Below are 19,028 nucleotides of genomic sequence, written 5' to 3'. Positions count from 1 at the left end.
ATGAGTGAGAATCTCATCCGTGATGTCGCGCAGAGCAGTTCAAAAGCATGCTGCCGACAATGCTGTACCTCGTTTAAAACTGCATTGCACAAACCACGATGGAAATTGAATAAGTTTAAATCCATGTCGTGCAAATATTTCTCAAAGAGCCAGTCACCGTGTATATTCAAAACGTTTGCATTTTAAAAAGATCACGTTTTTTTATGGCTGCCATCTACGTGGGTGAAGCCCATTGCGTGCTTGTCGCGTCTCTCAGTACTCAAAATGAAGTTTCTCCATTCACCCATCTACGACGAGCAAATTTTCACACTATGAGCAGTGACCCTTTCGCGACCCCCTTCTTTGAAAAGCTGTGACTTTAGGACACAGTAATGTAGAAATTTCTGTCGAAGGCATGCAGACACGCAGCTCTACTATGCAGAAAGATGCCACCGGCAGAACTTTCTTTCCAACTAGCACCTGCTCCGAGAAAGGGTATGGTGGGCGGGGTGCCTGCAGTGACGTCACACTGTTTACAAACAGGGAGAGGTCTATTGTGAGTGCTTCTAAAAGGGGTATTTGTCGGTATAAATAGAATTTGCGTATCGTGACCAGTGCTTTGGTAAAACTGTAGTGATGTAAATGCTACAGCACTTGCCGGATCACGAGAGAAAAATAACTGCGTGCCTTTACAACGATGTGCGTCGTCTGCTACGAAGCAAGATCGACGACACCGGGCGTGTAATTGTAAAGCAGTCACTGGTTTCATGGCATAAGATTTGTATGTACTTTTTTTGTGCTTGCAGGAGCTTTTTTTTCAATGTGCGAGGATTTTTTTTCGGTTGCGAACCTGCAATTTTGTAAGTTCGCACACGTTGGCGCATGGCATTCCTTGCCAAAGTTATTAAATTATACGAGTTGCGAAACTGCGTTTAGAAATCCGGAAATTGGCGCTCTTTGGCCTGAGTTGCCCTTGCGCCACTAAAATCTCCCATCATCATCATAGAAATCCGGACAGGCAGTTGGCCCAATTTTTCAGGAGTTAGCTGACGTTCGCTCCACCTGGGAGCGGCAACACAAAGCACAAATAATGCGTTAAATAGTAGGCGTGCGAATCGACAGGTGGCGCGACAATCTGCTCACTTCCGACAAGTGGGCCAATGATGTGTCCGGATTTCGACACATGGAGCCTTCGGGGAGTTTCGCAACTGATGATTGAATAACTGTGTTTCGTGGAAGTTTTCCGCCATAGAGCCCAGTGAGGTGACATCGGAACGCAATCCTTTGTTGCCGTACGAGCCTAGTGTCACCTCGATGGCCACACCGCGAGCCTTGTGTGGCTAGCCAACCGGCTGCCTATAGGCTGGTTAACCTCCTTGCCTTTCTTTTCCCTCTATTTTCCTTCCTTCCTTGTGTGGCTATCCTACTCGGGGTAAACCATATTCGGTCATAGCAACGGCGTACTGCTGGTGTAAAGCAGACTTGTTCATATGTTCTGCCACGTCCCTTTGTTGGGCTCCGTGGTGAGTGGTAGGCGCCACTGTCGAAGAAGCCACTTTTTCATGGGACTTCTGAACCCCCCTGTAACCGATCATGCTCTAAAAAGAGTACGCACCGATGCATCTATGTTTTTCTCAAAACATTCAAAATTTTCCAAAATACCACGTTCTTCACTGCGAACAATCCTCAACTAAAGCCAGAGCAATTTTACCTTTCCTTGCGGCCAAGTGTCTAAAAGATCCCTTTGGAACCAGCTATGAGGCCACAAAGATGGCAAGTGGGGACATTTTTCTCGAAATATAAGACAAAAATTAGTTCAACAAACTCTCACACCTTGTAGCTTTTGGCAATATTCTTGTATCCGTAAGTGCACATCGTACCATGACAGTGAAGGGCACAGTATCAAACGAAGACCTGAAGACACTGAAGCGAAGATGAACTTCTTGACGGATGGAAGGACGAAGGCGTAACACATGTGAAGCGCATAAAAATCAGATTCAACAACACTGAAGCCACAACAAAGCACCTAATGCTTACCTTCAATTCAAGCATTCTACCCCAGACACTCGAAACCGGCTACGCAAAACTTCCTGTGCGTCCGTATGTTCCTAGCCCGAGACGCTGCTTCAAATGTCAGCGATTTGTGCACGGATCTCAGACCTGCCGAGGTCAGCTGACTTGTGGCAAATGCGGCACAACTGGTCATGGTACTGATGATTGTGAATACGATGAGGTTCACTGTGCAAACTGCAAAGGTAGCCATCCCGCCTACTCCAAAGCGTGCCCAGCCTGGAAGAGAGAAAAAGAAATCATCACCATAAAAGTTAACGAAAATATAACGTTCCAAGAAACACGACAGCATGTTTCACCTTTCGCACTAAGAACCTCCTTCGCTGAAGTGGTGCAACGAGAAGCAGCACCACAATGGCCTTTGGCAGCTACATGGACCACAGCTAGCGTGTCCAGGTCAGAGCCACCTGCCCCTTTGGTGTGAGCAGCCAGCGCTGCCTTGCCTACAGCCAACCATTAAGCCCCGGTGGCCTCTACAAGCCCTGGCAGCTGCCGGAGCACGAAGAGGCTAAGGGGGTCCCAACAACCTCTTGCTCGGTGGGGTCAGACTTCGTCGACTGAGGCGAAGTCTAAGCAATACACAGATCGCTCTGTGCAGCGGGTGTCCAGAGCCTTACAGGAGGCTATGAACACCACCTCTAGCCAAACAGCGTCGGTAGCGACTAAGTAGCGGCGACCTGTTGTCGACCGCTAAAAAAAAAAAAACAGAACACCAATTACAGGGCCTCACAAAGGCACTGTAAAATGAGCCAATTTCACTCTTGTCGACACACAGCACTTTTTTCTATTTCATAATGGATAAAATCATTCAGTGGAATGTTATGGGGATACTCATAAATCCAGATTACGTCCAAGAAATCTCAGTAAGTTCAACCCAAAAGTGTTGTGTGTGCAAGAAACACACCGAACTCTTAAATACAGCAACCTTCTCTGCCAATACATTACTTTTCGAGGGAACCGTGAAGATGCTGTCGTATCATCTGGTGAAGTAGCCATCATAGCTGATCGAAGTGTGGCATGCAGCAGTTGAAGCTCCGCACAGCCCTTGAGGCAGTGGCTATTCGGGCTGTACCTTTTAACTAACTCATCACTGTATCCTCCCTGTATACAAGGTGTCCCACGTAACTTGAGCCAGAGTTTAACAATGTGCCGGAACACCTAATTTCAACGTGACCAAACGCATGTTGCTCACCGTTTCGTGGAGTTACTGTTTTTGTGTTCCTAATTATTGTTTAATTAGATGTTTCTTAAAGTTTTGAAGAAACAAAGATGCATAAAAAATTTCAATGAGAAAGTTGTGAATCAGTTTGGAAAACTTCCGATCAGACAGTTTTGAACTTTATATTTGTTAGGCATTAGTGTTTCCCTGCTAATTTCAAATGCCCGTGAAATACAAAAATGCCACGTGACAGACCCGCTCTTGCGCCAGTGCGCGCAATGATTCTAGTGCTCCCTGACGTTCCGCGTATGAACGACCATAGCATTTGCCCCATTGTGCTGTCTCGGCAGAGCCCAGCGATAGTGGTGGCTTTACGATGAACACGTTTCGCTATCGACCACAAAAACAATAACCGCTGTGACTGCTTATCGCTGTCATTAAGCGGTGCGAGGGAAGCATGTCGGTCGTACGCGGAACATTAGGGAGCACTAGAATCATCGTGCGCACTGACGCGCGAGCGGGTTTGTCACGTGTTATTTTTTTTTCATTTCGCAGGCATCAGCAATTAGCAGAAAAACAATAATACCTAACAGATATCAAGTTCAAAACTGTCTAATCAGATGTTTTGCAAACCGATCTACAACTTTCTCATTGAAATTTCAATCTATCTTTGTTTTTGAAAAGTTAGTTATTTAAACACATATAAATAAATACTATTTGTGAGCACAAAATAGTCAAACTCCAGGCAACAGTGAGTAACATGCATTTGGTCGCGTCGTAAATACGTGTTCCGGCATATTTTAAAACTCTGGCTCAATTTACGTTGGACACCCTGTATACCACCACACCATCAGCTTAACAGACACGAATTGGAAACGTTAATAGAACTCCCAGAACCCCTTTTGATTTTAGGTGATTTTAACGCACACAATATCCTGTGGGGTGATTGTCGCTGTGATTTCCGTGAATGTCTCATTGAACAGCTTATGTATTCTTCTAGGTTGTATCTCTTAAATACAAAGGAGCCTACGTATTTTAGTCTTGCGAACAACTCGCACTTCTCGATAGATCTTATCATCTCATCACCGTCTCTTTTACCCGATTTTAAATGAAATGTTCTTGAAAACCCTTATGGAAGTGACCACTTCCCGATTATTCTGAGTGCGCTGAACAAAGGCCAACTATTCCCGCAGGTTTCGAGATGGAAGCTCGACTCAGCTGGTTGGGAACAGTATGAAACTCTTATCCACATAACATGGACTGAGATGTCCGCCCTGACTATAGATGAGGCTGTCGCGTATTTCACAGCTTTTATTCTTGATGCAGCATCTAAGTGCATTGTTCAAACTAGCGGAAAGAGTTCCAATGGGCGAGTTTCATGGTGAAACGATGCCTGTAGAAAAGCTCGGATGAATTGAAACAAAACTTTGGTGTTGCTTTGTGACTTTCCAACAGCGGAAAACCTGGACAATTTTAAGCAGGTCAAATCGCAGGCAATGGGAATTCGTAGACAAGCCAGACGAGAGAGCTGGACCAGGTTCATTACAAGCATCAATTCCTACACGGATGAGGGAAAAGTGTGGAACAAAATCCAGAAAATTAAAGGCCATCAAACATATTCTCTCCCATTAGTAAATACCCTCGGGGAAAGCTTGGAACACCAAACTAAAATATAATTAATTGCCGCCTACTCCACTTCCTAGAATCAAACTTCTAGACCCGTACAAGTGCGAGTTCAGAGAACGCCGATGCACCACCGATAATCTCATACAGATTGAGGCACGCATACGTGAAGCTTTTGCCCATTACCAGTTTTTTATTCTGTATTCCACGACATGGAAAGGCCTATGATACGGCGTGGAGGTTTGGAATATTGAGACCTCTCGCATATGGGGATACATGGTAATATGTTCAATATCATCGAAAGTTACTTGTCTAATCGCATATTCCGGATTCTAGAGGGCAATGTCTTGTCCCGAACATTTGTACAGGAAACTGGAGTACCAAGAAACTGGTGGGGTACTGAGCTGCACCTTCTTTATTTAAAAAAGTGAACTCTCTCCGTCTGTGGCGTCAATTTGCACGAAAGAGAACACGGTGACGCGTGACCTGCGCGCTCCGGCGGCCGCCGGCAACGCGTTCGAACGGGAGCGAGAGCAACCACAGTCTCTTTTCGCGTCATCTCGCGGCAAGCAAAACAACTATTCGTTGCTGATATAGAACGCCAAGATTGCAAATCAAGGCGATTACCGGCTCTCGCTTAATCACATTGAAAAGGGAGGGGGTCGCAATGTTACCTCTGGTTCCATATCAGCAATGAACGGTTGTTTTCCTCGCCGCGAGATGACGCGAAGTGTGGTTGCTCTCGCTCCCGCTTGAATGCGCTGCCAGCAGCCGCCGGAGCGCGCAGGCCACGCGCTCCCGGCTTCCCTTTAATAAAAATTGACACTGTACATCCCCCATAACATATTTTACTCCACAAATGTTGACGCCATCCAGATGGCTTTTCAATCGTGTTTCCTCGGCATCTGTGAGCGACAGGTCCTGCTTGCTCTAAACAAAGTTTTCAAATGGGCTGATGAAAAAGAGTTCAAAGTCAAACCACAAAAAAGCACATGTGTCCTATTCGCACGGAAAAGAGGCTTACGCCCTGATCCTCAAATTGCCATGAAAGGCGAACGTCTGCCCGTAAGCACAGAACATAAGTGCTTAGGTATTACCTTGGACGCGAAACTAACATTCGTACCACACATCAAACATCTTAAAAATAAATGCATGAAAACAATAAATATCTTGAAGGTACTGTCGCACACATCTTGGGGCAGCGACACAAAGTGCCTCATGAATTTGTACAAAAGCCTGGTGCGCTCACGTCTTGACTATGGGGAAATAGTACATTATTCAGCCTCACCAAGCGCATTGAAGATTCTGGATCCTGTTCATCATCTGGGCATCCACCTCTCTACAGGTGTCGATCGAATGAGCCCTGTAGAGAACCTTTACGCTGAGTCGAATGAGTGGTCACTCTGCTCGCAGAGGTCCTACATGTCTTTTATCTATTTCTCAAAGTGAAGGGCGAATAAGAAACACTTTATGCACCCCATAATTAATGATTTGTCTTGTTCTGCACTTTCTGGAAACCGCCCCTCAATCAGACAGCCTTACTCGCTTTGCGTGAGAGGCCTAGCCGAAATGACACGTGTGCCGCTTTTCGGACAGTGTCTCATGGCTCCTACTGCATGACCTACCACCGTGGCATTGGCAGGTCATGGAATGCGATGTATCCTGCGCGGAAGGGATAAAGCATGCACCAAGTGGTCTAGTGGCTAAGGCACTCGGCTGCTAACACGCAGGTCGCGGGATCGAATCCCGGCTGCGGCGGCAGCATTTCCGATGGAGGCGGAAATGTTGTAGGCCCGTGTACTCAGATTTGGGTGCACGTTAAAGAACTCCAGGTGGTCGAAATTTCCGGAGCCCTCCACTACGGCGTCTCTCATAATCATATGGTGGTTTTGGGACGTTAAACCCCACATATCAATCAAAGCATGTACCTATCGCACATATACACACATACATCATAGAACTTAAACACAAATACACTTGCCCTATATTGTTTAGATGCCTCCAAGTCTCTCACTTCTGGGTCCTATGCAGCTGTAGGCTCATCGTTTTCTGCTTCCGGTATTCTGATACAGCATGCCCCATGGCATGCTGTATCACATCTTATTATCAACGAAACACCACCATGACTAGCGTTAGATCGTCCCTCAAGATCACTTTTTCAATGCTCCGTAGAAAATTTTGAGATTTTCGCTTAATAGAACTTTTATCGGCCAAGGAACTCTGACGCCAATACGGTTCGACCTCAGAACGAGACGTTTGCGCGATTGTATGTCTTATAAGGGCGGTATATGCCTTGGTGTGTTATTTTAGCCGTTAGTTCAATACCGTTTTGCTACAGTTTTACTGTTACTGCTATCTTTTTTCTAAGTTTTCGCTTGTTGTAGTTTATTCGATCATTCATATGGTTGCTAGACAGATCGGATACTCGAGTATATTCAGCGTAAACTCGGTGAGCGCACAAACGCTATCTCGAAATAAGAAAATATGTGCGCACCCACAGTTCATTACTTATTTCAATTTAGTTCAAATTTAATTTGTATTACGTGTGTGTTTGTTAATTTATTTATTTACTTATTGTATATTTATCCATTTAGGTCTACGTGTTCATGTGTAAAGAAAAATGCACAATCGGGCTATTTACTCTTAATTTTATTTTCATCAACTATTGAAACAGGACCGGACTATTGTCGGTGGTCGTGCAAAAGGTGCTTTTTCTTTCAACGTTTTCACTGTGTGAAGGGCGGCACTGCGGAACGTAACAATCTGCACAATTGCTCTCAAAATGCATTTCACATTTCACCGCCATTTCATTATTAAAACAACTGTAGGTTGTAGAACAGGTGACAACATATTCATCGTCGAGCTTTCCACAATTTTTGCTTAACTAATTGGCAAGACACTGCGATGCTCAAACAAAGCGTAACCAAAGTACTATAATGTGGCCTTCGTACACTGCATTTTTGAGTGGCCTCCATTGTATTCTTTCATTCTTGCATCAATGGAGCCTCGATGATTGCCTTTCATTCTTGCAGTGGAACCTGGTGTGTGGTTCTGCCTGGATGAACGCATTGCCCCAGAGCAGCTACATGGCCGGCTTAACAGCCGCTTTTGCCGTTCTTGGTCCGCTGTCAGACATGTAAGCAAAAAAAATACTTCTCTGCTTGCGTGACGTAATGTTAATAATTAATTTTTTTCTGCAACTGTCAGTCATACCGGAGCGTGCGAGTGATGTCGCAGTACCAGTATTCAGAAAAAAAAACACGTTTGTTCCACATTTCTCGGACTGGATAATGAAGATGCCAGTTGTGTGCATCTGTGCTTTCTCATGCTACAGGCATTTGCGATCACAGTGAGATGTGCTCACGAAATGTTGAGTCACATTAAGCTAGAAAGTGATGGGCTGTTTCTACCGATGTTGAAATAAATAAAAAGCAGTGGGACATTTCGTTCCCCAAATTTGATGGAAACTTTGGTATACCTTCGAGTTCACGGAAAGTTTTAGTGAAGTTTAAAGGAAACTTAGCCTACATTAGTATTAAATCTGTTCAGTATACTAGTGCTGAGTGTAAGCAATGTGTCAAACCTGCGGAAATTTGTAATGTATATTACAAAATTCTGGAATTTCACGGCCTTAGAATAGAAATATAAATGAAATACAGTTCTCAGAGCGAACAAAAAAGGTTTCATCTTAGATTGGTATTACGAATGCGGTTCATTGCTTTGCCAGTTGCTTGTATTTTCAAGACTGCGATAGAAGGTAGTGTTGTAAGGTTAAGAAAGTTCTGCAGTTCACGAACTCAGAGCCAGAAACTCTGAGAGAAATGTGTTCCCGGGGTATTTGTTCTGTCTCTACCATTCTTTATGCTCAAGTTTTACGAAGTCAGTTTTAAATATTCGCACCGCCACGCAATAATGTTTTCTCGAGGTATAATTCGCTTTTAAACAATACATTGTTGTGACTTTCTAACTCGTGGCATCTCATAATCATACCGAGGTTTTAGGACGTAAAGCTCCAGATGTTAATAATAAAATCCTTGCCATTCGAAAGTAAAGAACCCAGTTTTAATTCACGCCGAAGTACTTGATTGATTGATTTGTGGGGTTTAACGTCCCAAAACCACCATTTGATTATGAGAGACGCCGTAGTGGAGGGCTCCGGAAATTTTGACCACCTGGGGTTCTTTAACGTGCACCCAAATTTGAGCACACGGGCCTACAACATTTCCGCCTCCATCGGAAATGCAGCCGCCACAGCCGGGATTCTATCCCGTGACATGCGACTCAGCAGCCGAGTACCTTAGCCACTAGACCACCGTGGCGGGGCAAAACGCCGAAGTACTTGCCTAAACATTAATCGAAAAAGGAAATGTTGGCCGTACACAGAACAATTAACTTGCACCAAGTCACGCAAGGCTCTGCTGGGTGGGCACCTAGATGTTCCTAGTTTGGCTATAGTATTCATCCTTTCACTTCTTTCACACGCTTCGCTGTACGATTCATTTACGTGGCATTACTTCCTATATTTTCTTTTTTTCTATTTTCCTTGTGCCTGCTTTTGTATCTCTCCGTCTTTCCTTGTCTTCTTCTCTCTCCCGTTTCTACTTTTTCTTTCCTCTTTATGTTTTCTCTCTCTTTATCAGTAGTCATGAACTCTTCAATATTTTCCCTATTTTTTATCTCTTTTTTTGTATAATTCTTTTTTCTCTTGGTGTACGCAGTAAAAACGTTAATCTGAACGCGTGACGCAGCCTTGCGCGATTGACCCAATGTACCAGCAGCCGTTGGGGTGCACTCCCTGAACGGGAAAAACTTGCATTGGGGCACCCTATCGATAACACAGTCGCTGAGCATAGACTTCAGCGTGAGAATTTCGTACGTTTCTTACGCGGCAGTCAGTTTTCAAGTATCTAAGAAGCACGTGTTCTGAGCTGCTCTGACACTTATTGATGTACAATATACCATGTCATTCTTTTTTCTTCTTGCAGGTACGGCCGGCGGCCAGTTATGCTTGGTGGCATTCTGAGCTACATAATACTAGGATACCTCCTGGCCTTGACCTCCGCTCTCTGGTTATTCTGCGTGCTGCGTTTCTTCATTGCCATTGCTGTAGCCGCGGCGAACAACAGCATGACGCTCTGTAAGTGCGTCTACCAGTAAGCAACGACTAGGACACCAACTCACTAAATCAATGTTTGCCGTCTGGTCTCCAAGTGAAAATTACACGTATTGACGTGCAACACAAGTCTGCAGTACTCTTCATCTATCATTTTTGTGTACCACTCAATTAGAGGATGTTCTTTCGCCCGCTTCCTGGCGTCAATGCTGCCAAGATTAGATGATAAATGCTTAGTTCTTTATGACAGAATTACCTGGTAATAATTACTAACAATGATGCCAACAAAATTATAGAGGATGTTATTACCATATAAGTTTAGGTAATTGTGAAGATAGAAAAACGGACGAAAAGATAGCTTGCCGCTGGAAGGGACCGAACAAGCAACCTTCGAATAACGCGTCCGATGCTCGAACAACTGAGCTAAAGCAGCGGTCATGCCCTTCTCCTTTAATTTATGAAGTATATATGTGTTATGACTATGGGTTATATTTTTATGGCAAGGTTAGTCAGCGCCGCTAATAAACCTCGCATTTTTCCCGGAGATTCAAGTGTTATTGAGCTTCTGTGATGAATATATCATCTGCATACCCAGAAATTTGCGTCTACTGTTGTCGAAAACCGTTTTTACGAAAATTACTTCAGACTAAAAAAACGAAAATAGATGATAGCTACACGATTTATATATCTCAATCTTCGGTGATAAAAAAGTACAACTTGAAGAGGACAACAGATAACGAAGCCATTTGGAACTTCAGAGGCCTTTATTTGTAGTTGGGAAGATATATTACTTGGCAAAATTACAGTACGTGAGAAACAACTAGGCGGTAGTGGGAACCGAGGTCAAGATGTTAGAAATTGTGAGTAATACTTCATAGCAAAACTTTTCAGCTAATTTGACAGTTTCATACAGAATACGAGTTCATAAGTCCTTTCCGCTTTGAGCTTCGGACGCTCAAGTAGGCATCATTCCCATAATTACGATTCATATTTTTGGTAGAACATAACCAGCTTGTAAAGTTGAGGCTTTAAGTGTTCGGACTATCTATTTGTCTGTCATTTGCGCAAAACAATTCACGTTGGAAATCAAAACTTCACTCTATATTGCCATTAACATTGAACGAGACTGGGCTTTGCCGTGTCCACCATATGTATCTACTTTGATGAGCACTGACCTCATTGCTCAATTGCGTAAGGTAACGACACCTTGGGGACATTGACCCAACCTCCGGACTGCAGCAGGTCGCCTATTGACACCGCTGTTAAAATGTACCACATGGCTCCAAATTCGTAAGTAAACACACATTGCTTCATTCGTCGTGTTGTGCGAATGTTCCCAAAAACTGATTCTCGGGATGGATTTCCTCCGCGAGCATATAGCCGTTCTTAACCTTCGCGACCTGCTTGAACGTTTTCTGATTACCATATGACCAGACAAGGAGACTCCACTGCACAGACCACAGCACTTCGAATTGTTAACGGCACTATCGAACTTCCACCGCGAGCCAGTAAATGTTAACTGTGCAAAGCTACTTTGATGACAGCAGCGGTACCGCTGAAGGTAACCTATCGGTGCTCTTAGGTCTGCAAAAATGCGTCGCGCGCGGTATAGTCCAACTGAAACTGCTGCAACATCGGGGGATTCAGCTTTTGATCCAGAATTCGAGCTGCGAGTACCAACACTTGGCAAAGCGAACAAATATTGCGGACTTCGAAGCCATTCGTGACGAAATATGTTCTACTATGAGCCCGACTACCACTGCCGCCAAATGTGACACTGCATTGGCCAGCGCAGTTGATGTGAATCGCAAGCTACCCTATGCACAGAAGGAGCACATTTTACGGACGTTTAGTGACTGTTTGGTCTCCACTTCAGAATTCATGCAGACGACAACCACGCAGCACTACATTATAACAGACCATATACCGAATAACCAGTACGACATCACGCATACCGAGGAAGGAAAGAAATTAGCGGAAGGACAGGGAGGTTAGCCAGTTCTTAGACCTGCTGGCTACCCTGTGTTAGGCACGCTTACCGAGTGTCGCAAAACGAACAAGAGGCGGTACGTTCTCGGGTGCAGAAGATGCTCGACGATGACTTAATACAACCCTCGAACAGTCCATGGCCATCGCCCGTCGTACTCGTTAAAAAGAAAACGACACTCTTCGGTTTTGTGTAGATTACCGTAAATTTAACAAAGTGACGAACAAAAACGTCTACCCTCTCCCACGCATAGACGACTCACTGAATCCACTTCATGCCCTGTATTTTTCATCAAAAAATTTGCGATGTGGTTTTTGGCAGATCTAGGTCAATGAACGCGACCGAGAAAGAACAGCGTTCATAACTCCCGTTGGCCTCTACGAATTTAAAGGGCTGCTGTTCGGATTGTGGTCTTCACTGGGGACGTTCCAGAGGATGATGAACATTGTCCTGTCAAGGCTGAAGTGAGAATCTTACCTCGTCTCTATAGACGATGTCTTTTTTTCGCAAGCATTTGAGCAACATTTACAGCGACATAAGTCTGCTCTTTCTCGCTATTCAATCCAAAGGTCTATCACTGAAACTGAAGTGGCATTTCGGCTACAAATCACTAAACTTCCTCAGCAACTTTGCCAGTCACGATGGCATTCGGCAAGACCAATAAAAAGCAATGGCTGTTGCTGCATTTCCCCGCCTTCCAACAAACGGGATGTGCGACGATTTGTGGGTCTGTGCACATATTACAGGCGCTTTGTGCAGAACTTCGTGAACGTCACCGATCCCCTTATCCGCCTAACAAAGAGGATGCACCGTTTGTTTGGGGTCCCAATCAAAGAGCCGCTTTTTCCGTGCTTTAACTGCCCCTGCAGACTGAGCCCTTACTAAGGCACTTTGATGAAGATGCCGCCACCGAACTGCACACTGGCGCAAGCAACGTCGGTCTTTGTGCAGTGCTCGTCCCGTGGCAAGACGGTGTCAAGAGTGCCATCGCTTATGCCAGTCGCATGCTGTCATCTGCGGAAGCTGACTACTCAACCACGGAGAATGCCTTGCTGTTATTTGGGCGATATCAAAGTTGCGACCCTATCTGTAAGGCCGTCTGTTCAGAGTCATTACAGACCATCATGCTCTATGTTGGCTCGCCAATCTCAAGGACCCTTCAAGGCGCCTCGCGAGATGGAGCTTGCACCTTCAAGAATTCCACGTAACAGTCATCTACAAGCCATGGCCGCGGGCACACTGATGCTGATTGCCTATCGTGCGCTGCACTTGCAACGACATCGAGAGATGATGATACTGATGGCAGTTTTCTTCACGCGGTCAGTGAATCTGACGTGACCCAACTTCAGTGAAACGATTCAGAACTTAGAAAACTTACGAAATATCTTGAAGGCCACAGCTCGAGCCCACCACGGGTATTCGCGCGTTCAAGGTCATTTCGTGTCCGGAACGACATCCTCTCGTCGTCCCATCAGCGCTACGTGCTGAGATTTTATCTGCCTGCCACGACAAGCCTTTGGTCCGGCTACTTGGGATTCACGCGTATTCTTGCCCAGATTAGCACTCACTACTACTGGCCAAAGCCAACCAGGAACCATTACGTTAAAACATGTAACGATCGCCAGCGCCATAAACCTCCACTTGTGCGCCCCGCTGGTTTATTGAAGCCTGTAGCACCACCATCACAACCGTTCGAACAAATCGGCATGGACTTGCTCCGGCCCTTTCTAAAATGGCATATTAGTAACCGCAAGGTCATAGTCTCTACTGACTATTTGAAGATGTACTCTGAAGCTAAAGCCCTACAACAAGGCACCGCCAATGAGATTGCGTACTTTTTTTTATTAACATCGTCCTCGCCATCACTAAGCTGTCATCACTAACCGCGGAACAGCCTTTAAAATCCAACCTACGCAAGACGTCTAGCGGCTTAGCGGAACCGCTCATCACAAAATCACATATCATCCCCAAACCAACGGTCTGACGGATAGATTACACAATACGCTCATGGACATGCCATCCATGTACGTTGACCGTGATCATAAGAACTGGTATGACGTACAGCTATACGTTACGTTCACCTACAACGGTGTGCTTCAAGGGACTACAGTGTTCACCCCTTTCCGGTTGATTCACGGCCGAGAAGCATATGTACTTACCTGATATGAACGACATTACTACTGATGCGAACGACTTTATCTGACTCGCGGGCCCGACCCGCAAGCTTGCACTCGAGCGGATCAAAAAATTGCGCATCGACTCGCAGAGGTACAGTTCTCGTTATCGTCATGTTATTTACCCACCCGGTCATCTTGCGTGGCTGTGGATTACGATTTATTGAAAGGGTCACACGGGAAAGTTACTTAATTGCTACTTCGGTCCCAATAGAACACGATGGCGTCTCAATGACGTGAACGAGGAAGTTATGCCTGGAGACACACCTTGGTAATCTCGTCATTCCCAGCAGGTGAACATTGCTCGCGTATCGAGAATGAAACCGCATTACCTCCGAACAACTTGACACTGCTGTATCATGCGTGTCTGGCGTGTCTGTACGTGTGCACAATTACTTTGGGTTCTAATCAGCATTAAGCATTGGGACGGTGTATCTTTTGGAAGGGGGGGGGTAATGTTCGGGCATGAACGAGATTGGGCTATGCCGCTATGTGAATGTGCCTTGGTGACAAACAGGAGAGGACAAAGACGGCTACACGATGAGCTCGCGTTTCTGGTGACAGGTTCGGCTCGACGTCCAGTGCTCCTGTGAACAGAGATTGTGTTTGATTCGTAATCACATGACAAAATAGCCTTGGCAAGGTGCTTACCTGGGCTAGTTGGAGCTCCTCTGAATTTCTAAAGAACTCAAGCTTCAGCGACGAGAGACAAGAGAAAGTGACTCACAGGCGCTGAACTTCCAACTGCATTTTTATTAAAGAAACACACGAATTTTATTTTCTATAGGTATCCGTGCGCCTGACCTGCTTCACATCCACAAAACCACGACACCCAAAAATAAGCTTCAGTTCAACAAGTTATCTAGAATAATGTAAACAAGTTATTAAATCACAAGACACTATAAGGCAGTAAAAAACATTCTTTTTTTGACAGCGCAATGGAAGGCATGCTGATACAATGGCTATCATTCTTGGTTATCTCTGGAGCTTCTACTGTTTATCGCGTTTTTTTTTTCTTTTGGTTGGCATGAGCGAAAAGCACTGCGCGTTTGCCAAATTCAGACGTAGCTTCAGCAGTGCGTCACCACGTGTCCCTGCAGATCTCCCCGGACATTCACGCATGCTCTGAAACGATAATTTAAGCGGCGCTCGGTCTGTCCCACATATCTGCTGCCACATGTTAAAGGAAACGAATAAACAACTGATGTTTTACAATCTGCAAAGCTCATGCGATGCTTCGTAGAAGACGTTCGTTTTTCTTTTTCCATTGGGCATGTAATTTTGCGAAAACTTAGTAATTTGTTAGGGGCCAACACAACCTCGACATTTGCATTTTGCCTGAACTTTAAATTATGGGAGACATAGTGGTTATCAGGAATCTCGGTACCTTCGGTACGTTTTGTTTCGAATATGCCAAGTTCCAGCTGTGGTTTCTCGTAGCTCTGGTCTACAGACAGCTCTTACTTTCCTTACCTTGTGAAGCAAGACTTCTGCCACCACTGAAATTACTTCTTGCGGGTATCCAGCAGACTTAGGCTTCTTACTTTGAATGCGAAAATTTTCTTCGATCAGATACGGGCTCAATTTCTTCAACGTGCTTCGAAGACATTGTTCTACGCTATCCCTTCTAACTTTGTGTGCGCGTATCGGTACGGTAGGAGCGGCTTCAAGATCCTAGGTTCGTGCATCCAGCAAACCTTGTCTGAAAGCTTAATCATCAAATCTGGTAACTTGATTTCAAGATTTCGTGGCAACTCGTGGGTTATAAGTTGTAAACATCTTGAAACAATAGATAGAATGCAGCAAACATTTGCATCAAGGCTAACATCGCTTGGTTCATACAGTAGAAGGTAATAATAGACAAAACAGGATTAACACCCATGCGTTTTTATTTTATCTGAAATATGCCTATTGATACCGACCAAGAACAAATCACTTAGAATGGGGGTGATACACGAACCAACGTACACTCCCTATTTTTGCAAGAACACTTGGTTAAACCAACAAAAGTTGAGATGAAGCTAAAAAAAAACCCCGTGCAAGGCATACAAACGTCTTTCTAAAATCAAACGTCATTCAGACATAAAAACCAAGAGGCGCAGGCGCGCGGTTATCTGTATATTTTATGTATTTTTAAAAGAAAAACACAGTTGAAAGCTCAACGCTTGTGTGTCGCATGATTTTCTCTCGTCCTTGAAGTTTGCGCTACTAGCAGCACCGTTTAGTGGCAACAGTTTTTAATGCGACAAATTCCTTTCTATTTTGTCAAGCGATTGTCTCGTAAGATCATTTCTGCGTGTAACGTGTATCGAAAGACGGGTCCGTCCTGAGCTAAAGCTTACCCTAAAGTGAGTCACAGCTTCACCGTGTAAAGTCACAGCGTGGTGCAGACAGGTGGAAGCAGACAGCGAGCGTCAACGCACTGATATCTGCGCTTGGATAATTAACTGAGCGTGTTGAAGCCCTGACGAATCTCCATAAAAACTTATCCACATCGCCTTAAGCATAACCTCCGCTTTACAGCCATTGCTTCGGTTACCTGTTGGCTCGTTTATGACATCAGTTACTTATATCTCGCATTACAAACACATTCTTTTCTCCGACGTGGGTTCCAAGGTCGATTGGGCAGTCTACATATTTATTAAGCTTGTTTTTTAACTAACGACGCACAAGTGATTCAGGCCGCAATCTTTATTTTGGTCATTGAGCGTTATGAGAACGCAAAGGTTAGCCTATACCTTGTGTTGTGGTCGTGAGGAACCTTGTGCCTGTTTTTTTTTTCTTTGTCACAGATGTGGAAAGTGTTGGCCCAAACCACCGAGCACTATCCATGGTGGCGTACGGCGTCTTCTGGGGCGTGGGAATCATGGCGCTGGCTGGCCTTGTTCTTATAATGCCGAAATGGCAGACCCAGCTCGCCACCTTCGCCACCCTGTACTTTTTTCCACTGGTGTTTTGGAGGTGAGTTGCCAACATACCTTCATGCGCAGACGAAATAGTATCGCTTCAGCTTCACAATCACTTATCTCAATTTATAAGTTGCAACATTAAATGAAGCTCAGTTTTTGTATCTCTATGGCTTTTGTTGAAAACCTGCAGCATAAAGTAGAATACCTCATAAGCTGTCAAGAGTTCTCGAATATAAAAAAATTACTACGCCCCACTTTACTCGATTTCATGAGCGTAATCACAAATTGCATCAGACAATGACTGTTTTGCCACTATTACTTTTTGGCTCATTGAGCTATACGATTCGAAAAAAATACGTAGATTGGTCTTACGTCGATTAAACGTGTTGTTTCCATTTTCCCGATCTTTAGTTTTTCAGTGCTCATTTTTTGTGGTCTTCGTCCAGCTGTGTGTAAAAGTTAGACGTTCATAACTGAAGCAATAATTAAGAAATTGAGTACTAATCACTCACGAACCGTGCGTAGTGTACCAGCAAGTGATGCGCTGAGAACCTGTAGAAAAATCACGTTAAGCTATGCATTGTTTTTATTAGCTACGGAGTGTTTGTTGATGACTGAAGAGCAGAAACAGGAAGAATAGCTTCAAGCAGGAGGAATAATAACCTGCTCATGACACAGTTCGCACGCGCTGCGGTAATGTTTCTGTGATCGAACTTAAATCAAAGGGACTGGGTGGGCCAACCAGATACCTGCCGTTTCTCATAAAAAAAGATGTCATTCGACTCTTTTTCGCAACACATGGGACTCTCAGATGTGTAACATCGAGGCGCTATGACGGTTGGAAGATCGGCTGCTCTCCGTTCAGATGTTGCTGGAGCACAGTCTTCATCTTTCGTCTGATGACAAAGGAGTTAAAGCACTTTTATGCCTTTTTGGGAGTACGGGCCTATCTGAAAATCTTTGACTCTAGTATAGTGCCACCGCTATGTCCATGATCGCATTATTACTTGTTAATTACTGGTCATTCCCTTCTTACCTGCACGTTCTCATCTTTACACTCTCCTTTCCTATTTCCCCGGCATAGTGCAGCCATTCAAGAGTGTGCCTGATTAATCTCCCTGCCTTCTCTGTTTTCTTTTTACCTTGCTAGTAGTCAACGATACAATACGTCACGGATTTCTGAAAACGACAAGACCCCGTCATCAACTTTTATATGCTAGTACTTCGGGCTTTCAAGTTTTTACTTGTCGCAGATTGTAGGCAGAACAACGTTGCATATAAACCACAAAGACAGTGCGCATGTCTATTCGCAGGTGACTCGGAGTTAGCCTGTTCTTCCTTGCCACAAATCAGATGTTTGGTGGTCCGCGACTATAAAAAGCCGAAGCTCACCTAGGCGCATTCGAAGCCTTGACTTAAGTCTGCAGCCTATGCTGGGATCAGAATGCAGCGTATAATGCAGGTTGCAATCACGCTGTTCGATGATGAGGAAAAAAAGGAAATGAGCATTGAAAGTCAATCTCACCACAAATATTCTTTTTTTTTTCATTTATGACGTGATCGTAAGAATATCATCTCATATTTCATTTAAAATATATCGTTCTCTGTTAATTACCAAGCTTTCAACCAAAAGCAAATGTACTAATAGGATATATTTTACTGAACTTTCCATTTCAAGACAATTCATCTCTGAGCTAGGGTTCGTGTCTTGACGATGGCTAGATTCAAGCGTTTGTGTATTATTTAAAAATCAAAGCATCTTCGGACCAGTGCTGCCAAGCGTGAAGGAAGTGTGGAGCTGTGTGGCATTTTATTTTATTTTACTCCTTATGCATTCCGATTTCTCGCTGTTGGAATCTTTCTTTCTATGCCGCACTCATCTCTTCTGCGCCTTTCCCTCACCATCGCTTCCCTATCGCAGCCTCTCGTTGTACTATACTCTACAAAGATATGCTCTGCTAGCGTGAATGTTTAGCAGAGTTACAACGATCGCCTTGGGATCACGGGTTTGAAT

At 44.5% G+C, this 19,028-nt stretch overlaps 1 protein-coding gene across 1 annotated transcript in view; it reads left to right on the top strand.

Annotated features, from left to right (window-relative positions):
- The window catches only part of LOC119187769 (solute carrier family 22 member 6-B), a 61,936-nt gene that overhangs the window by 9,497 nt on the left and 33,411 nt on the right, over nucleotides 1-19,028 (top strand). The window contains exons 3-5 of the mRNA XM_037435846.2: nucleotides 7,864-7,967; nucleotides 9,817-9,968; nucleotides 16,898-17,066. Coding sequence (XP_037291743.2) covers nucleotides 7,864-7,967; nucleotides 9,817-9,968; nucleotides 16,898-17,066 — 425 coding nt within the window. The remainder of the gene's footprint in view (nucleotides 1-7,863; nucleotides 7,968-9,816; nucleotides 9,969-16,897; nucleotides 17,067-19,028) is intronic.

This window comes from Rhipicephalus microplus, chromosome X, assembly GCF_043290135.1.
Source record: "Rhipicephalus microplus isolate Deutch F79 chromosome X, USDA_Rmic, whole genome shotgun sequence".
NCBI lineage: Eukaryota > Metazoa > Arthropoda > Arachnida > Ixodida > Ixodidae > Rhipicephalus > Rhipicephalus microplus.
Note: the sequence above shows the minus strand (reverse complement) of the source record. Positions and strands in the feature narration are given on the sequence as shown.